This window comes from Xenopus tropicalis, chromosome 1 (assembly GCF_000004195.4).
Source record: "Xenopus tropicalis strain Nigerian chromosome 1, UCB_Xtro_10.0, whole genome shotgun sequence".
NCBI lineage: Eukaryota > Metazoa > Chordata > Amphibia > Anura > Pipidae > Xenopus > Xenopus tropicalis.
In genome coordinates, this window is record NC_030677.2 from 94,295,708 (window position 1) to 94,322,185 (window position 26,478).

The 26,478-nt window shown below is 40.2% G+C and overlaps 1 protein-coding gene across 1 annotated transcript in view; it reads right to left on the reverse strand.

Annotated features, from left to right (window-relative positions):
• Window positions 1-6,564: 6,564 nt before the first annotated feature.
• Window positions 6,565-26,478, reverse strand: part of b4galt1.2 (UDP-Gal:betaGlcNAc beta 1,4- galactosyltransferase, polypeptide 1, gene 2) — a 69,379-nt gene continuing 49,465 nt past the window's right edge. The window contains 5 exon segments of the mRNA NM_001016664.2: window positions 6,565-7,269; window positions 8,773-8,877; window positions 9,822-9,944; window positions 10,342-10,529; window positions 26,167-26,402. Of these exon segments, the coding sequence (NP_001016664.1) occupies window positions 7,137-7,269; window positions 8,773-8,877; window positions 9,822-9,944; window positions 10,342-10,529; window positions 26,167-26,402 (785 nt within the window). The 3' untranslated portion in view covers window positions 6,565-7,136.

Genomic DNA, 26,478 nt, shown 5'->3' on the forward strand with positions numbered 1-26,478 from the left:
ATTACTTTAAAGAGCTTTAAAGTGATAAAAATATAATGCACTGTTGCCCTGCACTGGTAAAACCGGTGTGCTTGCTACAGTAACACTACTATAATTTATATAATAAGCTGCTGTGTAGCCCCGGGGGCAGCCATTCAAGCTGGAAAAAAGGAGAAAAGGCACAGGTTACGTAGATGATAACAGATAAGTTCTGTAGAATATAATAGTGTTTTATCTGTTATCTGCTATGTGCCTGTGCCTTTTCTCCTTTGAATGGCTGCCTCCATGGCTACATAGCAGCTTATTTATATAAATTATAGTAGACTTTCTGAAGTAAACACACAACTTTTACCAGTGCAGGGCAGCAGCACAATATATTTTAGTTACTTTTATACACTTTCATTTTTTGGTGTTACTGTTCCTTTAACAAACCCCTTGACTGATTTCATTGCCATTCCCACCACCCACTGTTTATCAATTAACAGACCCCCCAGACTGATTTCATCCTGTCTATTACCCACACAGCCCTTATGGGGTTTCTTTTGTATTTACTGCACTCATGCTGAATGTGCAGGAAGGTTAAAAGCTGTACTGTAAACGTGCTGAATGTTTATAGGATACCTATCCCCAACCCCAAAAATGCGTGTGTGCAGCTGTTTGCTTCCCCGACCTTGAACAGTCTCTTGCATAGTTCTAATGTTTCTCTTACAATGTCATTGTCACCTGCTCAGAGAATATTTAAGACGCACGTTTATAAATCCATAAAAATGTGAATATTAAATATTACAGGTAACAGTGCTCTGAAGGTTGTCCATGTTAACAAAAGGTGCGGTAAATACCATACTCTAATAACTAAGAAAGTATGAGAATATATATATAGTGATGTTAGTCGAGCAAAACAAACTTTTCTTACACTATATTGTTAAATCTTGATCTGCCATTTTGCAGTTTACACTTTAATAACACTGTTATTAAGGAAAGCTTTGCATCCCAATATCCTATGCACTAGAATGAGATACCTGATGGCCATGCACAGACTACACAGTTTTAGACAGTGAGTATAGAGAGGGAATGGGAGGAGGGCAGTGAAATCTAGGAATGAAAAGTGATTGCTCTGCCTGAGGCATAGAGGTGCTGAAGGCAATATATGATTGGCAGCTGAGCTTTTTAAATATGCTTATGTAGGGACCCATAGGGTTAAGTTCCCTATGGTGTTATCCCCTACCTTTATGTTTTCTGTGTTGTAATAGGGCAGAGCCCTCTACACTCAGATTACAGTATTAGGCTACCCCCTATAGGTTTAGCCAGGTTGACCACTCCCCTTGTGCAGACTATATAGTGTCTGGCACAAGGAAGTGTCTTCCTCTTTGGCTGATGTTGTCCTGAGGCTTCATGTCATCGAGCCTGAGGCAATTAGGCCCCAGTAAAGAGAACTGCTGATTTGTAAGTCGGGGACAGGGCCCCGTGAATGAGATAAAGCCAGCACAGTCAGTCATATGTAATAGCACCCTCTAGGAGTGGTGAGCATAGATAGCTTATTTAGTAAGGGCAGCACTAGCCCCATCAAAGGAGACTGTAATGGTTTAGTCTAACCCAGGCTCTGTATGCCTTGCTGTAGGGACCACAGTTAAGACGCAGGATTCAGGCAGTTCCTTACCCTGAACCATAGTTGGCTGGAGGGGATCCGTTCCAGTAAAGGGCATCCATTCCTGGTATACAGCTAATACTCTGCATATCCTCCAAGTGGGCTATACTGTTACCTTGAGTGTCACATCTGCTGTGTTCTCTGTGACCAAGTTCTATACTGCTGTGACTGTGAGTATATACCCTGATGCACTATTCTATATGTGCCTTGTCCAAATAAAGTATCATTCAGTTAACTGCAAGAGCTCCTGGCGTCCTATCACCTATTATATTGCACAACACCAGTGTGAGTTGTAGTTCAACTACATCATCTAGCCTGACATAGCTCCCATATAGCGGAGGCCCATTCCTGGGAAAGGGGGTTGAATGTAACCCATGCTCTAAGTGCCCAACTAGCCTGGTATAATACCCCTATTAAGCCAAACAAGTGTTACACTTAATATCAATATAGATGTTTTAATTTTTGAAAAGGAGTTTTATTAAACAGCTTTTTATGTCTGGGTAACAGATCCCCTTAAAACTAGAGGTGAATATAGGATGTACCTCCTTTTTAATATACAAAATTTGTATGTATGTTTATTTAAATTACACAATGTATTACAACATGTAAATGGTGCATGACACATGTTAGTAGTGGAAGAAGGGGCCTCTCACCAATATAGCAATGCTAAATGCCAGTAGTGCTGTTACAGTGCAAAGATCTGAGACAATGGTGCAAAGCAAACATTCACCATGCCCTACACATTGTAAATGGCCCCTCATGTATTTATCAGGTGCCAAAGCGGGAAGCACCCATTCCCCATTCCCCCTCCCCCCCCCCCCAGGATCGCACTAGCATCCATTTAGTTCACATACAGAGCACTGGGGACAGGACGCGCTGAAGTTTTCTGCTCGTTCTGTCTCCAGTGCTCCCTATGTGAGCAAAGTTTAGGTGCATCTGGGCGGCATGCCGTATCTATATTTGTGCCACCCTAGGCCTTGGCCTTTGTTGCCTGGCAGGTCCTTCAACTTTTTCTGATCTAATCTTCTCTACCCTACCATTCTGTTTTTCTCTTTTACCAAGTAAATAAAGACAAAAGTACCACAATGAGTTGTTTATCTGCAGTTTTATTTAATGCTGACAAATTGGAGGTATAATTGCATCAAAAATGGTACAGAAAGACCTTCTGTTCTGAAGCACTTTTGACTAAGCACCTGTCATATCCACTGAACATTTTATAAAATATATATAACCAAAATGTACATTTTAAATAACTTATACGCCATATTAAAAACAAAATCAAAACTATATTGTGCTCTGCACAATTACCCTTTCCATTTTCTGCATATTGTGCCTTCCTACTGCTACTGTGAAATGACATAAACTAACTTTGATAAACGAGTAGGCTTATGTAATGTCATATGTTGCAGGGATTGGAAATCTCATTGTAATCAGTATTATTTCCACAGTTCAAGGGAATCTGAAAGTTAGAGCTCAGCTCCCAAAATTTATATTCACATTAGGGCCTAGATACCAAAGCTGGAGACACAAGTGCTAGATGGGTTGAAATTTGCACCCCAAAGCACCTATACAGGGAACACTTGTCCCCTCTATCAATGGGAGGAGCAGACTGCCATTCCTGTCTTTGCCTGTTCTTGCTCCTAGCAACCTCCGGCATTCCACCTTACTTGTCACAAATGACAAGCAAGGGGGCATGCAATTTACTTTTGTCTCTAGAAAATACTGTTACTGTTAAGGTGAGTGAATCAAGATTGCAAGACTGCATAGTATTTACACAACCCAGGTAATGTAATTACTAAATGCAATAAATTAAAAGGCACTGGCTGTGTAACATAATATGTGACAGCATGTATATGGATATGGGAAGAGAAGCACTTCGACAATCTTAGAGTAGCAACTGTATAACAAGAAGGAGGGTATAGTTTGTGTGCTCCTTTCTATTTTCTAAAAATATACAGTTCAAATGTATTAGTCTTTTTACAACATTAGACACACATTTCACATAATAACAAGTACATTAGAACAAGCACATTGATTGAATGTGTTCTGAAAGCAGCATTTACCATCTTAAAAGTGTCTGTATCACTGCACTCTGGAACTAGAATTGCCTGAGATATAACTATATATCTCTCTCTATATATATAACTATATATATATAATTAGGTCACAAAGAGAGAGCCATAAATAGTAATTTTACATTTTTTATATTACCAGAATAGTTCCTTAACAGTTCTATAAAAAGAATACTTTGTTCCCAGAAAAAAATACTTGCTAGTGCAAACTATGCCCATGTTGCTACATAAGTTTTAAATGTAGCAGATATCTTCTGTATGGTATACAGTCTAGCTATCCAATTGGCCTGGAGGGGCCACGGTGGCAACTTTAACAGCCTGTGTATTGCCACCTTAAGAAGATACAACTTGGTAAAGAAATACTGGCACGCAGCCAGATACATAACAGTACAGAAAGTAACAGCTGGGTAGCTTGGGGTTGTGGAAATTTTAAGTTAATATGTGCACCAAGTCATAAAATTCCAGGACATGCAAAGCATGCATTGAGAAATAAGAATCGTTATACTCAAATATCAACTCATAAGTGCCACAGATCATAGAATCTACATTCTGCAGCACTTCCAGGTGGGAGAGTGCCTCTATGCAACACATAGTTTAGTAAATGTTTGCATATTGGGCATCGAACTGTTCGGTAGACCCCTGGTGTTCATATTTAGAATGTTTTTAAACTATGTTTAGTGTAGCTTTGCAGTTTGCAGCAGACAGACGATGTTTATCCATTTTAGATGTGACAGGATGGGTATTTTTTTAAAAAGATATTGTTTTCTAGGGTCTCCTTACTGTAAGTGCAATGACACACAAGGAGATTTGTAGGCAGTGTTAAAAACTTTGCTACCACTGGCTTCAAATCTCCCCAAAACTGCCTTGCCATAAACTAAAATTGGAATTGCCACAAGTAAAACATATAACTTGTGGAGATCTTGCTTAATCACAGGAAATTGCAAAGGGAGATAATTTACCATGATTAAGCCAGATCTCCAAAAGTTATATGTTTTACTTGTGGCAATTCCAATGTTAGTCTAAGGCACATGTGTCAAACACAAGGCCTGCGGGCCAAATATGGCCTTTCTGCCTGTTTTATGTGCCCCTTGTGACTGTGCCTGACCGTACAGTAGCTTGATAACAAATTTGGCTGGCGACTTAGCCTGTGTTTTAGATTTTGGCCCCCTTATGTGATTGAGTTTGACACCCCTGGCAAGACATTTTTGGGGAGATTTGTGCCAGCGGTACCAAATTTTTTAACACTGTTTGTGTGTCATTGCCTCTAGGTGGTCTTATGGCACACAATACACATACTGTACATGTGTGAAAACCTTCCCCTAGGACTGGGAGATTTTGCTTTGGGGCCTATTAGTGGCTTGTTGCAACACTGATATTAGCAGGAACTTTGTTTCAAAAAGAACAATATTTAGTAAATAAGGGAAAGACTAACAAAGTTAAAGGAGAATAAAAAGGTAAAAACTAAGTAATCTTTATCAGAAAGGTCTGTGTAAATACAGCCATAAGCACTCACAGAAACAATGCACCGAGTTCTTTGTTAAAAGATTTGTTATCTCTGTTTTCCTGTGCCAGAGACACGCAGCTCTCTCCTCACTCCCCTCTTTCTGCTCCCCCCTCCCTCAAGAATGCTAAGAACTCACTCCCCCCCCCCCCTTAGGAATCTTACTCATAGGGGCTGATTTACTTACCCACGAACGGGTCGAATGGAGTCCGATTGCGTTTTTTTCGTAATGATCGGTACTTTGCGATTTTTTCGTATGTTTTGCGATTTTTTCGGATTCTTTACGAATTTTTCGGATCCAATACGATTTTTGCGTAAAAACGCGAGTTTTCCTATCCATTACGAAAGTTGCGTAAAAAGTTGCGCATTTTGCGTAGCGTTAAAACTTACGCGAAAAGTTGCGCATTTTTCGTAGCGTTAAGTTTTAACGCTACGAAAAATGCGCAACTTTTCGCGTAAGTTTTAACGCTACGCAAAATGCGCAACTTTTTACGCAACTTTCGTAATGGATACGAAAAACTCGCGTTTTTACGCAAAAATCGTATTGGTAACGAAAAATTCGTACAGAATCCGAAAAAATCGCAAAACATACGAAAAAGTCGCAAAATGTTCGTTTTCAAGTCGGAACTTTTCCAATTCGGGTCGGATTCGTGGGTTAGTAAATCAGCCCCATAGTCTTATAAACTGGTTCTCGGTGCAGGAGCAAGGCATTATGGGAACTTTCTTTACAGAGCTCAGCATTTTTTCTTCCTGTTTGGCTTCTGATCATCTGAACAGGTGAAATATGAGGAGACTTAAGAGCACTATTGAGAGATCTGAAGGTATGACTGCAGTGTGAGATTAACTCTTTATTAGCCTTTCCTTCTCCTTTAGGGCTCTGGTACACGGGGAGATTAGTCGCCCGCGGCAAAACTCCCTGCTCGCGGGCGACTAATCTCCCCGAGTTGCCTTCCCTCTGCCATCCCACCGGCGAACATGTAAGTCGCCGGCGGGATGGCAGACGCGGCGGCGCGATTTCGCGCAAATCGCCGAAAAAGACTCGCGAGGCTTTTTCGGCGATTTCCCGAAATCGCCCCGCCGCGTCTGCCATCCCGCCGGCGACTTACATGTTCGCCGGTGGGATGGCAGAGGGAAGGCAACTCGGGGAGATTAGTCGCCCGCGAGCAGGGAGTTTTGCCGCGGGCGACTAATCTCCCCGTGTACCAGAGCCCTTAAGGGACCCTAATCCTTGAGGAATTGTCTACTGTGCATGCTTGCTGCCTTCTGAACCAATTGAGCAAATGGAGTCAGACATATGCAGTAAACAGCTCTTTGACTGGCTTCCAATTAAAAGGAAAAGTAAAGCTCAAGAAGGATCAGTTTAGGGATTTTTTTTTTTTTTTAAAGGCTAACCCACACATACAGAATATATATTCCAGCTGCCACCATAACATACTTAACCAAATCTAAACCTAAATTTTCATGTAGTTTTTTTAACATTTAACATCATTAAAAATTGAATTGGCCTGACCAAATCTATATACCTATACTGATAAAAAATATAAATAATATTGGATGCATCATAGTTCCGAAACATTGAAGAATGTTCAATGTTCAACCCTTCATCTTTGGGTGCATAATACACCATTTGTAAATAAGTAAAGCCAATATCACAGAACTGTATGCCCATCAAGAATAATTACCTAGCACTGTATTGGTTTCCATGAGGAGTTTAGTTTCCATTTATTAGTGCCTAGACATAGACAAAACAAGTAAAAAAGTGCCAGCATAGGCAGAACATTGGATATATGCATACTGTTTTGTATGTGCAAATACTCCATATTTCCAAAAAGGTCTTTTGACATGAAAGATAATTCTATAAACAGAATATGTCCATAATAAATGGCAATGCCTGCTACTTATACTACAATATAATGCTAATTTGTATTGTCATGTCAGGTTAATGGGGTAAACCAATATCTACTGTAATATATGTGTACAGAGGAAATCGCGTTGTACTGACAACTTTATAAGAGAGTGTGTTTATCCCATCTGAATCCATAGTCTGTCTTGTATGAGCAAGCAAGTCAAACCTGCAAATTAAAAAATAGAATAATATAACACAAAACTGTACTTTAAATCCTTACATATTGTTTATTGGTAAAATTAAGTATTTTATGCAGTGTCATGCTGACTGCCTGTACATGTAATTTTGGGGGAATTAGCAATGGTAGCCAGGCATGCAGAGTATCTGGAGCATAAGAGACAGGGACACAACACGTGATATCATGTTTCTTTCTCAAAAACATAGGTTTATTTGGGGTAAACTCCTCCCAACATAAACACAAAGGTCAGTTCATAAACAGTTCATCAAACATGGTAATGATTTGTCCCTGCTTGGGGCTCTCACCTTCCAGGGTAACTTTCACACTGGAACCTTTTTCCCGGGGCTTCTCACCATCCCCAATGGCTTTCACACATCCACTGTGACTCTCACACTAGTAAACACTCTGGGCTGCTCACTCAGCCCTGCTGTCTCTCCCCTCCTGGGATACCAGCTCACCAGCTTCTGGCACACTTAGGCTTCTCACCAAGCCTCAATGTTCAGGCACTTAAACACGTGGTCACGGCTCCCTCTGCTCCTTGCAGTGGCAGGCAGCATCCCCAGCCCCTCTGGGAGTTCCTCACACAGTCAGGCAACCTTCCTGCCCTGTGCCCTGCTCTGAGACCTTTCTCTATGACTCCTGGCAATTCTCTGGGTGACTCCTCACTTGGTTACTGCTCCCTCTGCTCCTTGCAGTGGCAGGTGGCACCCCCAGTCCCTCTCAACCCCAGTTCCTCACACAGTCAGGCAGCCTTCCTGCCCTGTGCCCCGCTCTGAGAGTGAACCCCTCTGAGTCCCCAACCTCAATCACCTATCACTCTCTGTAATCCCACAGCCATTTTATTTGTGCTCACCTGCAGCTTAATCAGGCTGCTACTTACAGCTGGCCAAATCAAAATACTAAACTGGAGTATGGAATGGAGGACCTATCCTATTAACCCTCCATTTACCCCAGGACTCACCTATACAGCTTTTCCTAATCCATTTGCATGAAACCAACACTAGCTGAATGAAAAATGTCAACCAAGTTAAACAAATACATGTAGAGGTATTTTACCTTTCTATGGGTGAGCCCAAATGCCAAATGATCCACTTTTTAAACTACAAAAAGACCCACCCGAATAATATGAAAGGCATCTGCACAAATAATATACATGCCAACTGAAGCAGTCAAATGGATGTCAGTAGAAACATGGATTGGGCACCTGATTTCTTAGAAGCACAGTGGTTCATGTTTGTTTGAGACCCTGAAAATCCCAAATATAATTAAAGAAGATTTAAACCCAAAAATAAATTTTTGCCTAATGAAAGCAAATGTAATTTTTCACAACTTTTAATAGTTTCAGGTTACTGCAAGCTGCAGATTATAGTTTTTAGTTACTAATGCTTTATTACATTGTCTCAAACAATATTTAACCATATAAAAAATGGAAACGTTAAAGAAATCGCCAACTGTCTAAACTCATACATTTTATAAAGAAATGTTTTATACCTTTTCGGATTCGGGTCATTTTTGTCATCTCTGTTATGACGAATCATCCGGCATCTTCCAATAAGAGTATCTGGCCGAGATATATACATACCTCTTGATGCAATTCTACAATTAATATGAAAAACAAATGTACATTACAGGGTGGCACAAGTTTTAAAAGCTTTGTTTGTACTTAAAGCTAAAAACCTACAAGCCTTAAAAACACCTTAAAATGACTGGGCTACTAAAATTAGCCCCTTGCACAAAGCTGATGCAGGGACTGGTCCCTGGGAAGGGTTCAGACTGGGTTTGGATCAATTCATTTAAGCAGGTTTGATTTAGAAGTTAGAACATCTGCCTGATGACCATTATTTGTTAATGTAAAATGTCAAACCTAGCACATACATCTGCCACAGGACAGACATGTCCCCGTGCACATTTCATTTTATTTTATTCATTTTAAAATTCCTCAGGGGACAGGTATGTCTCTATAGGATCTCATGAACACAGGGCTGGCCAGCCTTTTTGACCCATCAGCCACATTCAAATATAATAATATTTGGGGAGCAAGATAAAGCATGGGGCTTGTCTTTCTTTGGCCACAGTTTTCCTTGCACTCCCTGTCAGTGTACATTTAATCCAAAATTTAAATGATGAAAACTGCTCACACCATGCGATGGTTAACCTGTGAACACCTTTATTGTGTGGTTCCCAACATTTTTCTGGTCACCCCTTTGGGGGGCAACACAAACATGAAAAAAGTTCCTGGGGTGCCAAATAAAGGTTATTATCGGCTATTTGGTAGCCCCTATGTGGACTGGCAGCCTACAGGAGGTTCTGTTTGGCAGTACACCTGGTTTATTATGCAAACAAAACTTGCCTCCAAGCCACTTGTTCACTGCATTAACAGGAAAGGCAATCAAAAACACCTGTATGACAAAGGCCTAATTCATTTTTAAAGGTATAGCTATGTCCATGAATCTGATGTAGCCCTTCTACAGATTTTTATGGCCCCCTGACTAAAAGCTCCATTAACCGCACTGTCTTTTTTGTAACTAATTTTCTCTTACCGGTTGTAGATATCATCATCTTCTCCACCCCAACCCCAATAATTGTTTGGAAATCCATTAATTTTGAGAAATTGCTCCTTGCTCAATGCAGAAACACCACCAAAAAACTGATTGTATGGTAGGCTGGAAAAAAAACAGATTTTAACATACAAGTAATAACAACATTTAAATATGCTCTATATGCTCTAAGACAAGTCTTACTATCAGAAAATATCATAAAGGCTCTTTTTCTCCTGCAAAATTATTATGTAGAACACATGGCCAGTAGAACTAGATTGTTTCTTTGTGAGTAACAATTTATCTTATAATTGTAATTCAAACACCTATTAATTTATGACTTCATTAATTTATCAACTGGAATCATCTGAACCCTGCCACTGTGTGATGTGTTTCTCATTGGAAAGGTTTGTGATATTGGCAGATTTGACAAATAAATAAAAAACAATGACATTATAGGAATTAATGTGAAGCCTTTTTGTCCCCTTTAAGAAATGAAATTAGTAAAAAAAAAGAGTCTTACCCAAACCCAAACTTATCCATTGCAGCAGAGAGATGCCTTGGTTGGTTAAAACACCTGTAAGTGTTTCGATCGTCCATTGGGATAAGATCAACATCACTAAATACAAAACAATCATAGGCATAGTCTTTCAAAGATTCCACATAACCAATGTTTAGCAGTTTGGCCCGATTGAAAGTTTTGTCACCATCCTTGCAGAAAGAATATGGATGAAAATAAGTGATAAAAAAGTTATTTATATAACAAACAGTGAAAATTACTATATAATACATATGTAATACATACAATAAAGGCAGTTTGAACTCCAATATCTATTTTTCTGCTTTATACCATAAATTAAACATTTCAGTTCCTACTTTGGAACATAGTAATTATGTCATGTGCAAAAATGTGGACACCCCTACATTTGTCCAGTGATAAACACAGTTTTTGCAAGTTCCCTTACCCTAATTACCTCTTTAGGCCTTAAAAACTAATAGGAGTTTTCATATTGAATATAGCTGTTCTCTTGTATTTAGAGTTCATCCCACTCACATTTTCACAAAACTTAATTACATTTGGAGCCATTTCTAAGCAAAAGGATATATTTTATATATTTATCTGCATGGATTTACAAGCCAATATTCTTGTGAGTGAAGGATCCGTAAATAAGGGTAAGAAACAAGAGTGAGAAAGTAAAAAAAAAAAAAAAGGATACTAAAGTAACAAGAGATTCCAACATTTATGCCCCTCACCCCTGCCTCATCCCCCCAAACATGGATGGGCTTTGTCCCAAAGCCAAAAATTGACACATTGTCCCACTTGGGGTAAGTCCTGAGGTGTCATGGTGAACTATAGCAAAACTCAATGTTGAGTAACAAACAAAAAACTGGGATTAGGAGTGGTGTTGTTGCAGCCTGAGGGTCCCCTCTTAGTAAGTTTCCTTGGCACGTAACAATAAAGACAAAAAAGGGTGAAAAAAATGGTGTGTTGCTCACCCAGTTGTGCCTTTAATACACTCAGAGCGGCACTGGAAGGTGAGCTTGTTGGTATTGCATCAAAGTAAGGGAAGCCATATAGATTCTATTTGTTAAGGCAGCGGTTATGCATTAATCCTGAAGCAGTATCATGTTGGATTTTCCCCCTCTGCGGGCTCTTTGCTCTGTGCTCTTGCACACTGCTGCTGGGTTGGTAAAGAAGTGGGTCTGCTGGCCATCTTGGACTCACAGTCTTGGCGGGTATAACATGGCATAAATCAGTTGTTTGTCTTTAAATCGCTTTTTCACAGCCGTATAGGTGGCTCTTTGTTTGTGCACCGAGGGAGAGAAGCCCGGATACAAAGAGACGGTAGAGTTGTTTAGAGGCATTGGGCCTTTGCGTCTGATGGCTGCCAATGCAGCATCCCTGTCCCTAAAGTTAAGTATTTAAGCCAGGAGAGGCCTAGGGTGTGTCCCAAATGTTAACAGACGAATTGGAACTCTGTGGGCTCTTTCCTCCAAAGTGTTTAATGAGAAACTGAAAAGTTTCTGTGTGATCACCTTCTTTTTCTGGAAGGCCGAATACGAATGTTGTTTCTTCTATGGCGATTTTCCAAGTCCTCCATAGGGGCCTGGGTCTGCCTGAGATCTTTAAGTTGGTTTTGTAGGTTGTCTCTCATCGGCCTGGTGATGTTTTTCACGGAGCTGAAGTTTCCACCTCTCCCATACTCTCATGGACATTTTGTACATTTTGTCCTGAACCATGAAAAAATTTGTTTACTCTGATACAATTATTAGTATGTCGCCATTGAAATAATGTTGGGTCTTGTCAGAGCGAAAATAAAGGATTCTGGAATACAGGTATGGGATCCCTTATCCGGAAAACCGTTTTCCAGAAAGTTCTGAGTTACAGAAAGGCCATCTCCTATAGACTCCATTATAAGCAAATAATTCAAATTTTTAAAAATGATTTCCTTTTTCTCTGTACTTATAAAATAGTACCTTGTACTTGATCCCAACTAAGATAGAATTAATCCTTATTGGAGGCAAAACGCCTATTGGTTTTCTTCAATATTTGAATCATTTTTAGCAGACTTAAGTTATGGAGATCCAAATTACGGAAAGATCCCTTATCCGGAAAACCCCAGGTCCCGAGCATTCTGGAAAACAGGTCCCATATCTGTATCTGTTGAGTCTAGACAAGGGCTCATAGAGGGGACCTGTTGCCCCAGAGGGGACCAAGACATAGATTCTGTGTTAAAGAGGGCACAGAAGTGTTTTTTTTAAGTGGTATCCCCCTATTGTAATATTATAGTAGGGCTTATTTAGGGGAATGTAATATGTATCACTAACCTAAAAAACGCTCACAATGGGACCAAAATGGCGCTTTACAACAATTTTTGTGTTTGCGTGACAAAGAAGAAAAACCATTAGCAAACCCTTTGCATTTCTTGCAAGAGAAGGTTTGCAAGTTTTTTAGTTTGCGCAGATGCGCAGTGAATGTAATAAAACTTTTTAATGAAAAAGTCATGGAGGGTCATTTATAAAGTTCACACAGAGCATATTTTTAAAAAAAACCAAAATGGTTGCTTGCGCATGGTTTCCCTAAAAGCTTATGTTTTGCACTGCTGTGCTAACTTTGCTTTTTTTGTGAATCGCACAAAAATTTACAAATGAGATTGCAATTTGCATGAGCATGCCCTCTGTGCATGTTTATTGAGCATGAATATAGCACCAAATTTCACTTTGCGAATATAAATGCGCAATTTGCGAAATCAGTTTAGCAAATATTTTTTCTGCCACCAAAGTTGTGGTGTAACTTGGATGCAAAATATGCGCATAAATATTAGCAATTTGCAAATATGCCATATTTTAAAAGCTTTTGTGGACATTCGCACTGCAAAAAAAAATTAGAAATAATGTTTGCACATTGCATGCACCATTCTTGTCCAGCTTTATAAATATAAACATGGGCAGGGCAAATATGTTCATTTATAAATGACCCCCACGGTCACAATTACACCATCTTCAAGCAGATGTTTAGCATTCGAATGTAATAAATGTTTAGTGAACATTACGAACAGCGCTAAACATTTGCAAAAATGCCATTTTACACAGTGTTTGCGATTTTTATTAAAATCCCCCTTTACAGTATAATTGAGCTGCATAATAGTAATGTATGATGTATGAAATTGAGCAGGCCTAGAACAACCTGATTTCTTGAGGCAAATAGTCCTTGTTCACCATATATATTATATTCCATATAAAGTTTAACATTTTGGAGTGGAATAACTTAAGATCTGATATTTTAACCAACTCTGGTAAAGTTCGAAAATAGTATAAGATTGTTGGCAGTATAATCATTTTGATTGCATTGATTCTACCTATCCAGCAGTTAAAGTAGGAAAGAATACAGTTTGGAATAATTCTTATACCTTATATAATCCATATACAAATGGGAGTATTGTACTGAAATGTTGACTAACCAGAATAGACATAAAATCAGGTTGTCATTTGAATTCAAAACTCTGTGCGGAGGACAGATTAAGTGCTTTTGATTTTTAATGATTTAAAGGCAGACCTGAATTCATCTAAAAGGTTATATCAATTAGTAAGTGAAGTAAGGAACCTTTTATTGCTAAGAAAACAAGTGGAGCTTTGTCTGTTATTTTGCACTTTAATATCAAGGTAACCAAACCACTCTAGCAAATAGATATCAAAACTAGTCACTTTTTAATTTTAAGGTTTGTGCCAAGTTTTCACCAAAAGCCACAGTATGTTATCACCAGTTTACTAAACTTAGATTTAGAAAAAACTTTGTTTTTTAAGAAAATTAACATAAAATAATACCACATAAGCTAATTAGCAAGATCTAGTAACAAGTGATGATCAGTTGCCAAAATGATAACTGCACAAAATTATAACTACCATTAAAATGTTGGTGCCATTTAAACAGTGACATTAATATTAAAGAATTATCCAGTGGGCAGGATGAGATAGGAATGATACATTAATTCAAAAGCAACAATTTTATGATTGCAATTAATGTATATATATATATATATATACACTGCTCAAAAAAATAAAGGGAACACTTAAACAACACAATGTAACTCCAAGTCAATCACACTTAGGTAGCAACACTGATTGACAATCAATTTCACATGCTGTTGTGCAAATGGAGACAACAGGTGGAAATTATAGGCAATTATCAAGACATCCCCAATAAAGGAGTGGTTCTGCAGGTGGAGACCACAAACCACTTCTTAGTTCCTATGCTTCCTGGCTGATGTTTTGGTCACTTTTGAATGCTGGCTGTGCTTTTACTCTAGTGGTAGCATGAGAGAGAGTCTACAACCCACACAAATGGCTCAGGTAGTGCAGCTCATCCAGGATGGCACATCAATGCGAGCTGTGGCAAGAAGGTTTGCTGTGTCTGTCAGCGTAGTGCCCAGAGCATGGAGGCGCTACCAGGAGACAAGCCAGTACATCAGGAGATGTGGAGAAGGCCACAGGAGGGCAACAACCCAGCAGCAGGACTGCTACCTCTGCATTTGTGCAAGGAGGAACAGGAGGAGCACTGCCAGAGCCCTGCAAAATGACCTCCAGTGGGCCAGAAATGTGTATGTGTCTGTTCAAATGGTCAGAAACAGACTCCATGAGGGTGGTATGAGGGCCCGACGTCCACAGGTGGGGGTTGTGCTTATAGCCCAACACCGTGTAGGACGTTTGGCATTTGCCAGAGAACACCAAAATTGGCAAAATCACCACTGGCACCCTGTGCTCTTCACAGATGAAAGCAGGTTCACACTGAGCACATGTGACAGACATGACAGAGTCTGGAGATGCCGCGAAGAACGTTCTGCTCCCTGCAACATCCTCCAGCATGACCGGTTTGGCAGTGAGTCAGTAATGGTGTGGGATGGCATTTCTTTGGGGGGCAGCACAGCCCTCCATGTGCTTGCCAGAGGTAGCCCGACTGCCATTAGGTACTGAGATGAGATCCTCAGACCCCTTGACCATATGCTGGTGAGGTTGGCCCTGAGTTCCTCCTAATGCAAGACAATGCTAGACCTCATGTGGCTGGAGTGTGTCAGCAGTTCCTGCAAGATGAAGGCATTGATGCTATGGACTGGCCTGCTTGTTCCCCAACCTGAATCCAATTGAGCACATATGGGACATCATGTCTCGCTCCATCCACCAACGCCACGTTGCACCACAGACTGTCCAGGAGGTGGTGGATGCTTTAGTCCAGGTCTGGGAGGAGATCCCTCAGGAGACAATCCGCCACCTCATCAGGAGCATGCCCAGGCGTTGTAGGGAGGTCATACAGGCACATGGAGGCCACACACACTACTGAGCCTCATTTTGACTTGTTTTAAGGTCCTTACATCAAAGTTGGATCAGCCTGTAGTCTTTTTTTCCACTTTAATTTTGAGTGTAACTCCAAATCCAGACCTCCATGGGTTGATAAATTTGATTTCCATTCAACTATGTAAAGAACTAAGTTGTCACGATTACGCAACTTCAGACTCACGCGTGGCTGTCTAGAGGGTCCCCTGCTCAGTCTCACACACCTGACACCCAGGTCAGACTAGCATCACAGCACCCCAAAGACCAACCAACGCTCACAAACTCATATACAACTTGCTGCCACCACTCTCATACTTCTTACACTGGCGATGAGAGATGCCAAGCACACTGGTAGAGAAAGGGTTAATGTAAAGAACCGAAACACACACTCTCCTTACCAGCAGTCAAAGGGTTAATCAGCACACAGCATACAGAGGGCTAAGGCACACAACGCAGTTACACACTCGGAGGTTAGGTACGTTTTAGAGCATCAAGGACAAACTTATTAAATTTTATTTTTAATATTATAAAAAGTATAACAGTGCAAGTTAAAACAAGATGTTACAACAAAGGACATACGATAAAACAAGTACAAACAGTTTTAAAATAAAAGGGAAAAATATAGAAGTCCTATACTATACCAAGCAAAGTCCTTCTAGTCCAGGGGAAAACCACAGGATAAACTTCCAATAGAAATAGGTCCTCCACAGAATATCAGAGTATAGTCAGAAGAGCTGACTATTTATCCCAGTTTGCAGGGGATCAGGTAACTGGGCACTCCCCCTCCCTCAGGAATGCAAGGGGTGTCACCATTAGCAGGACACAGTGTGAGTTTTATGGCCTCCTGTGCATGGACTGAGTGTATGGACTGGTCCAATGATACCAATGTCCATAACTCCTTGTGGGAACATAGAAGATAGAAAGATGAAATTAGATTCATCAATTCTAAATGATCCCACCGGTCCCATACAGACTAAACATCACTACTGTGTGACCTGCCCCTGTCCAGATACTCCTATCTGACAAACCGAGAACCCAAATCCAGCAATGTTTGGACCCATATGAAAGGCCATCTTAAATGAAACATATACTCAGGTTTTGGTACCTCTAGTATAAATAGTATGGGTTCTGGGACAATAAATATTTTGGGTTATAGTGGGTTATGGTGGGTTATGGTGTGACCCCCACATCACCTATGATGGGTCCCAATGTGAACTCTAATTCACCCCCATGTGGGCTTTTACTCCCCCACATGGCATGGCTCTTATCAGCCAGGGATTAGAGTTGGGCATTCCAGGATGTGAGGCCTTTACACATGGCTGGTTCCAGGCCCTAGTGACCAGAGGCCTGTTATATATCTCTGGCACATTTCTGGAAGATTTTGGGATACCTTGGCCTGCCTGATTAACCCTTACAGGCCTATATCATGACATAAGTACTTAATAAGAATATTTCATTCATTCAGATCTAGGATGTCTTATTTTTGTGTTCCCTTTATTTTTTTGAGCAGTGTACATGTGTAGATAGAATTTAATGAGAAAAATAAACCCTAGGCCACCTATTTATGCTAATTAGAATTTCTCACAGACAGCTTTTCCCTGGTTTAGAAATCCCACTAGGAATTCCAAATATAACTTTTATGCTGAGGGTAGAACACATTTTACACATATTCCCTCTTTTTTGCCAGGTGAGGAGCGCTCTGTAAACAGCCTTCCTGACAGGCCAAATTTTTAACCAAAATTGGGATCCAGTAGGATTTTTCCTTTCTAAACTCTGTCATAAGTTTTGTTTGTTGAAATCTTTCTAATGATTTTTATTACTGAATCTTAAAATCTTCTCTTTGCTTAATCGCTGCCTCTCAACCTCTAATCCTAGAGCCATAGCTTGTGGGGATATTGATGCACAATTGGACCCTTAACAAGTTGATCTCCTCTTTGAGGGAGTATTAAGGGCTTTCCTACTACCACCGACCTGAGCAACAGGTATTGAAATCTCCATGGCCAAAATGAAATGATAGCAATTACATTTACATTTACCCTGTCTGCCTTGATTTTCCTTAATACCCTAGGAATGAGAGGTATTGAAAAAAATACAGGAGACCTGTGCCTCAGTTCTGAAGGAGTATATCTGTTGGTAATGCCTGGGGACAATGATAATGTGAGTCCTCCATGATTCCTTATATAGGAAACTGCTGCCACATTGTCTGTCTTCACTAACAATTATGCTCCCTTCAGGAGGTGACTGCAGTGTTGAACAGCCTTCCACCAATGTTAACACTTAGGCAGAAAGCTTTTGCTCTTTTTGGAGACACTGTTGTTCTCAGTGGGATCCCCAACCCAGCAGGCTGGAATCTGTGATCAACATCTTCCAGTGAATCTGTGGTTAACATCTTCCAAAGATTTCTCTCTGACAAGAACCACTTACTTCAGAACTGATCTTACCGTTCCAGGATACATATTTTGCAAGGGCCTGATCTGCTATCTTTGCCACTTCAACATCAGGAAAGCTGAAAATAGAAGACCTACTGTATGTTGTTGCTTACTTCTATGTTGAAGAAAACAGACAACGCAGTGGAATATTTTTGCATTAGAGTCTTCCACCCATTCAGATCTTGAGAAGGTAAAAGTTGTCTTTTTTCCAGATTCAGTACCCAACTATGTTCCTGAAGAAAATGGATAACAAAATCTCTCTGTCTGGCTAAAAGACCTAGATCTTGTGCCTTCAGTAGAATGATATAATGATAAATGTGGATCCCCAATGTTTTGATTTCTCCTATAAGTGTCTGCAGTATCTTTGAGAAGAGGGTAGTTTGCCTTTTAATTAACTTTAAGTATGATAAAGACTGATATTCTGAGAAAATATGCAGTTGGTCTTCATTTTGAATTTTTTATGGTTTTTCACTTTTTTAGCTTTTTGTTCAGCAGCTCTCTGGTTGCTAGAGTCTTGTTTACTTTAGCAACCAGGCAGTAGGCCAAACGAAAGACAGAAATATCAATAGGAGAGGACCTGTACAGAAAGAATGAATAAAAACTAATAGGCAGGCCCGGATTTGTGGCGAGGCCACAAAGGCCCGGACCTAGGGCTACGAAATTTCCATACGGAGCAATGAGGACTTCTCCCCACTGTTCCATATTGGAGTTTAAATGTCCACGCATTCACGGAGGGGGGGGGTTGAGGTGTTCATACATGCGCATGCATGAACACCACAACCTCCCCCCCTCTGCAAGTGGGGGGTTGGCGACGAGTGGGGGCACCCGGATAAAAAAAATGACTAATAAGAATGACCAATTCTAAGCACCTTTTCAATTGGTCTTCATTATTTATTTCTTATAGTTTTTTAATTATTTGCCTTTTTCTTCCAACTCTTTGCAGTTTGCTAATGGGGGTCACTGACCCCAGCAGCCAAAAACTATTGCTCTGTGAGGATATTTTAAATTTTTATTATTTTTTTTTCTATTCAGTCCCTCTCTTAGTCATAGATCAGTCTCTCATTCATACCACAACCTGGTTGCTAAGGTAATTTGGACCCTAGCAACCAGACTGTTGTTATCCAAACTGGAGAGCAGCCGAACCATTATTGAAATAATTAAAAAACTACAACTAATAAAAAATGAAGACCAATTGCAAATTGTCTCAGAATATCTCTCTCTACATCATACTAAAAGTTAACTCAAAGGTGAACAACCCCTTTAACCGTTTTACTGCCAATGACGTATGGGATAAGTTGTGGCAGTAAAAGGCTTTTATTGCCAACAAAGTGTCTCATATGTCGTTGGCAGATAAAGGATTCTCTCTCCAGCGGCGGCATGTGCTGCTGCTGCTGCAGAGAGTTTTTAGCGATGACAGCCTCCTGGGCAATGAGCCAGGGGGGCTGTCATGTCGGTCCTGTGACACGAGCGTTGCAGAACCGACCTACAAGCAGCAGACGCGATTGCATCGCGTCTTCTGCTTGTTCCTGCTTCCCCCTCAGCGCCGGCCCAGTGACTTCCTGCTCCAGGACTGCAGCATAGAGGACAGAGCAGCAATCTTATCTTCATGACAGGTAAGATTTATTTTTTTTTGCACTTACACACACACTTACATACATTTATACACACTTACATACATTTACACACACTTACAGCACATAATTTAGCAGTTTTTATTTTTTTGTTTTTTTTTTCATTTTGCACACTTATATACACTTATATACAGTACACTCATATACACACCGTCACACAACTTTTACACATTTACTGTACACACATGTATACACAAACACTTTTTTTTCATTTCACCACTTTGTTTTTAGTTTCTTTTCCCTACAAACTATATATGTTGACAGTGTGACTATTGGATCAGATATTCTGACCACTAATTACACTGTCTTGTGACTTATTTTGTTGTTTCACTGATTTGCACAATTTTTGTGGTTTTATCGTATTTTTATCCCTGTATAAGTGTTCCTAATCTGTTTTTAGCATAGCTTTGCCATGTGTAACTTGTACAAGTTACAAGTGGTGTACAAAAATAACTTTACCTATTTTTTATTCATTAGAATGTGACTTCCCAAAACGATATGGTTTTCTGGGGGTCTCTGTATAGTTAGGGGGGTTACGGAACATAATACGCTGTCAGGGGCCCATGTATGCAAAAGCTGATTTGGCAGACGAGAAATCCATATGCGCTATTTTCATTTTGGGGTCAGTACATACCACAGACTTTGGTATATCTATGCATATTGGGCATCATACTGCTCAGTAGGCCTTAGGTGTTCCTATTTGGGGTGATTTGCCTTTGTACGCAAGAAATTGTGTGAGATAAATGCGGCAACATTTTCAGGCTATTTTCTGAAATTTCATAAAAACCATTAACTTTAGGAAAGCTTTGCAGATTGGTACTTTGGTGTAGAAAGGACTCTTTACCCATGTTGGATTTGTCAGAATGTGTACTTTCCAAAACTATATGGTTTTATGGGTTTTTCTGTATAGTTAGGGGGTGTTACGGCCAGGGCCGCCATCAGGGGGGCACAGGGGGTACAGTTGTCCCGGGCCCGGACGATTTTAACTTTATAAGGGGGCCCGGCCGTAATACAGTTTTCCTAGTAGCTTGGGCCCCCTTAAATCAATTTCGGGCCCTGTCATTGGTGGTCAGTGGGTGATCCTATTGGTCGCGCCCCGTGCGTACATGACGTCAGTATGCACGGGGCGCAACCTTATAAAAGGGCCTGGGCTTCTTTTGGCACTCAGAAGCGCAGAGGTGTCGTCAAAGAAGTGCCTCGTTGGAGGAGCGCTAAGCTGCAGCTGAAGACGCCGCTGAAGACGCGGAAGGAGCCAAACAAGACGCAGGGGGCTGTGCTGTGCTGGCTGCCAATGTACTGGGGGGGCCCTGCTGGCTACCAATATACTAGGGGGGCCCTGCTGGCTACCAATGTACTGGGGGGGGGCACTGCTGGCTACCAATGTACTAGGGGGGCACTGCTGGCTACCAATGTACTGGGGGGGCCCTGCTGGCTACCAATGTACTAGGGGGGCCCTGCTGGCTACCAATGTACTAGGGGGGGCACTGCTGGCTACCATGTATTAGGGGGGGGCCCTGCTGGCTACCAATGTCTCATGTCTGTGAGTCCTTTGTACTGGTGGGAGGGGGGCCCAGAAAATTTTCTTGTGAGGGGCCCCGTGATTTCTGATGGCGGCCCTGGTTACGGCAAATAATACGCTGACAGGGGGCTCTGTATGCAAAAGCTGAGTTGGCAGGTGAGAAATCCATATGCACTATTTTCATTTTGGAGTCAGTAAACACCACAGACTTTGGTATATCTATGCATATTGGCAATAAACTGTTCAGTAGACCTTAGGTGTTCCTATTTGGGGTGATTTGCCTTTATCTGATCTTTATCAAGAAATTGTGAGAGATAAATGCAGCAAATTGCAACTTTTTATTATATTTTCGGAAATGTCATAAAAATCTACAAATTTAGGAAAGCTTTATGGCTTGGTGCTTTGGAGTAAAAAGAAATGTGTACCCATTATAGATTCGAGGGAATGTGTACTTTCCAAAAATATATGGCTTTTTGGGGTGAGTGTACTTTTTTGTAGAATTATCCCACATAAAAGATGTAAATGTGTTGATTTTGGGGTATCATACGATTATATGGGGGTATGTTCCCATGGGGGCCCCTACATGCCACATTTTTAGGTAATCCTATATATATTTGGTATCAAACTGTTCAGTGGACCCCTGGCATTCAAATTTAGAGTGTTTTATCTTGGTACCTAATGATACGTGGGAGATAAGATGCTGCAAACTGGAAGCTTTGAGGGGATTTTTGGAAATGTTATCAAAATTGCCAAATTTAGGAATGCTTTACAGCTTGTTACTTTGGAGTAGAAAGACACAATTACCATTTTAGATTCGGGGGAATGTGTACTTTCCAAAAATATAAGACTTTCTGGGGTGAGCGTACTTTCTACTAGATTTATCCCACATATAATGATGTAAATGGGTTGATTTTGCAGGAGCTGAAATGACAGAAATGATAGATCATATGTGGGTATGTTCCCTTTGGGGCCCCTACAAGCCACATACTTAGGTAAACCTATACATATTTCATCAGACTGTTCAGTGGACCCCTGGTGTTCAAATTCATAGTGTTTTATCTTGGTACCTAATACTATGTGGAAGACATGATGCTACAAAGTGGAAGCTTTGAGGGGATTTTTGGAAATGTCATCAAAATTGCTTTAGAAAAGTTTTCCAGCTTGGTACTTTGGAGTAGAAAGACACGGGTGCCCATTTTAGATTTGGGGGAATGTGTACTTATGACTTTCTGGGGGTGAGCGTACTTTTTACTAGCTTTTTCCCACATATAATGATGTAAATGTGTTGATTTTGCAGGAGCTGAAATGACAGAAATCATAGGTGGAGGGTGACTTTTTTGTTTGGGGAGGCTAAAGATGGGCCATACATAGACTGACCTAAAGCTAATGTGAGACTTAGTGGATTCGCTGCTGGTGTAAAAAATTAACCTCCCAACTACCTCTTGCCATTCCCACTGACTTCCAAGGATTCTGTACAAAAGTGCGGGGGGGAGTTGTTTTTTTTTACCCTAAAATGCTTAGGATGTAAAAGTATTCATATGTGCACTTCTATGAGGGGATCTGCAAACATTTGTGTTTGTGATCAGTTAGCTTAAAGGGGTAGTTCACCTTTAAATTCACTTTTATTTTTAATGGTTTTTCAGTTATTTAGCTTTTTGTTCAGCAGCTCTCCATTTGGTAATTTAGCAGCTATCTGGTTGCTAGGGTCTTATTTACCCTAGCAACCAGGTAGTGGTTTAAACAAGAGATGAGAATATGAATAGTTAAGGGGCCTACATGGAAAAATAGGTAATAAAAAATGATGATAATAATAAAATTGTAGCCTCGCAGAGCAATACTTTTAGGCACTAATTTGAAAGCTGGAAAGAGGCAGCAGAGAAAGGCAAATTATTCAAGAACTATAAAAAAAATTAATTAGGAAAACTAATTGCAAAATTGCTAGGAATAGGCCATTTTATAACATACTAAAGTTAACTTAAAAGTGAACCCCCCTTTTAGATGTGTTCACATTAGTTTTATAGCAAGAAAGGCAGTGGGTACTGACACCCCAGGCACATTATATACAGTGAGACGCAGTCTGTATTTACAAAACCAGCACATTATATACAGTGAGACGCAGTCTGTATTTACAAAACCAGCACATTATATGCAGTGAGAAGCAGTGGGTACTGATGGCAGATATTCAGGCCCTGGCACTATAACACTGGCATGGATACACAACATTGGCCCCACTGTAACTAACTAGAATCGAACAAAACAATGACAAAAAAAAAAAAATAGTAAGTGCAAAAAACAAAAATATAAAAGCACAATGAGCTTTTTCAGGGGGAAAGAGTTAACTTACCCTCCATCTGTTAGGGTAGGGGATAGATTATATATTATTATAGATGTCAGGTAAGGCAAAAACAATATAATGTCAGCTAGGGGATTCAGCCTTTAGAACTGTATAGTACCTGTGGGAGTGGGATGAAAACTGCAGCAAAAGTTGAGAGTTGGTTCTCAGGTAAATTTAGAGCCTGCAGATTCTTCTTTTCAGTCTTCATTTCTGCACTGCCTTCACTTTGTAATATCTCCTGAGCCCTGACTGCATCTGTGCTTTGATTGGTCAATTTTACTGTCTGTCAAAAAAGCAGTGCTCTGATTGGAGAATCCACAAGAAGAAAGATCCAATCAGAGCACCGCAGAACCGGCGCTTGGGGGAACAGAAGATTTCCAGGACAGTGCAGAAATGGAGTGAGGTTTTTTTTTTTTTGTTTTGTTTTTAATGTGCCAAGCAGGTTTGGGGAGGCTTAGCCTAGCGTTATTAAAAATCTGCCTATGGATCTTGGCATGATGTCTAGCTTTTGAGGTGCTTTTGGTCTACTTCTCTGTGTCAGGTAGCTCCTATTTAAGTGATTTCTTGATTGAAACAGGTGTGGCAGTAATCAGGCCTGGGGGTGACTACAGAAATTGAACTCAGGTGTGATAAACCACAGTTAAGTTATTTTTTAACAAGGGGGGCAATCACTTTTTCACACAGGGCCATGTAGATTTGGAGTTTTTTTTCTCCCTTAATAACGTAAACCTTCATTTAAAAACTGCATTTTGTGTTCAATTATGTTATCTTTGACTAATAGTTAACGGTTTTTGATGAGCAGAAACATTTAAGTGTGACAAACATGCAAAAGAATAAGAAATCAGGAAGGGGGCAAATAGTTTTTCACACCACTGTACACAGTATACTACTCCATCCTTCATTCTCTAACATAAATATATGACACAAATGGGGTAATGTAAATGTAATCAAAGAAAAAAAATGCGCACAAATAAGAATAAAAATTTGCTTTTTGCAATGTAGTATTATTCGTTAGACTGTTATTGCATTGTGAATTTTAACTGCACATTGCAAACTTTTAAGGCATGCTTGAAGGTGGCGTAAACTGGAGTAACTTGGAGTAAACTTAATGACTTTTTCATTAAAAAGTTTTATTACATACACTGCACACTGTCGCAAATTATAACATTTGCAAACTGTCGCTAAACAGTTTTTGCGTTTGCAAATCCCATATTAAATTTGCACAGAAGTATAAATGTTCTCATAGCGAATAATTTTTCCATTACTGACTTTTATTACATTCCTCCTAAGAAGCTACACATGTAGTAAAGATGTTTATTAAAATATTACAGGCTACCACCACAAAGGACTGCTTACTGGATTCAACAATAACAAGATGTTGTAGGGCATTGCCTGTCAACCTCACTTTTTGAATAGCTCTGTGTGTTTCATGTGGTAAATGTCATACGTCCTTTGGAGCAGCTGGGTAATTAATTTACAATACCCCACAAAAAAGGCCCCAATCTGGCATTTTTGTGCACATTGCCCACTGCTTGGGGCATTGTGTGAATAACAGCAGGCCTCTATACGTGCCAGATTCAAAAGGGGCAGGTGGGGGAGGCAAGTAGCCACCCCCTACCTGCCCCTAACTTGCCCATCATTTGCACAATTACAAAAGTTAAGGAGGCGCAGCTCACATCTATTATAAAGTAAAATGCAATAAAGTTATTTTTAGAAAAGCTAAATTTCTATACTTTTAGAAGTAAATATTTTGAGCATATACCGTATGTACTCGAGTATAAGCCAAGTTTTTCAGCACCCAAAATGTGCCCTCCAATGAACACCCTCTGCTACCTGATTCCCTGTGTGCTCTTCTGTGCTCCGCTCCTTCCTGGTTCCTTGCCCCGCCCACCGGCGGAACATCACACACTCCCTGCTTTCAGCTCCAGTGTCTGTGTCTAATGGTGAGGGGGAGGGAGAGCCTTTACAAACAGGCAGGAATGGAACTTTTTGAAGCAGGCAGGCAGGCAATGGAACATCAAGCCTGCATGCTATTGAGGTGAGGAGGGAGAGGGAGGGGAGCTCCTTGAAGTAAACCTCAAGCTGAATCCTCTCAGTTTATGATGTGCTCCTTTTGATAGACAGGTTGAGGAGCAAGGCATTAATGAGTGACTACTTCTCCAGGTGACCCTACTAGAGGAGGCAGTAGGGGGGAGCCTGGCATCTCGCATACTGATTCCCTGCACGTATTTGTTCAGTAAGATTGATAGATCCTAATTTTATTGGAATTTATTTTGATTATTGAAACTCAGAAGCTGCTGCATTTCCCACCCTAGACTTATACTCGAGTCAATAGGTTTTTCCAGTTTTCTTAGGTAAAATTAGGTACCTCGGCTTATATTCGGATCGGCTTATACTTGAGTATATACGGTAAGTAATATGGGTGCTTAAAAACCACAAATAAGTTTTGCCACATTTATATTTATCCTAATAATAACCAGCAGTATTTACATTACTTTATCCTGGCCAAACATTTTTTTATATTCACAATTATTAAGGAGAAAATAATAAGCAATGAGTTCAATTAATGCAGATTTGTAATAATGATATGAGTAAAATGTCTTACTTGATTGATAACATACACCCCATAATCAAGCTGCTGTCTCTTGAGAATTGGATGCATATAATACAGCCAGTACTTAAGGTGTTCATCACGATTTCTAAAAGGTATGATGATGGCCACTTTCTGCAATGCATTACAGTCTTTTGGTCTATAGTGCCCTCCTTCTGTTACATCTGGGTTAGATTTTCTTATATCTTCCAGATCCACGTGCATGGAAAACACAATCTGTAGAGGACCAACTGAAAAATAATGATAATATACAAAATGACTTAAATAATAAATAAATAGGTATTCATTCCATGGTCAAAAATATTC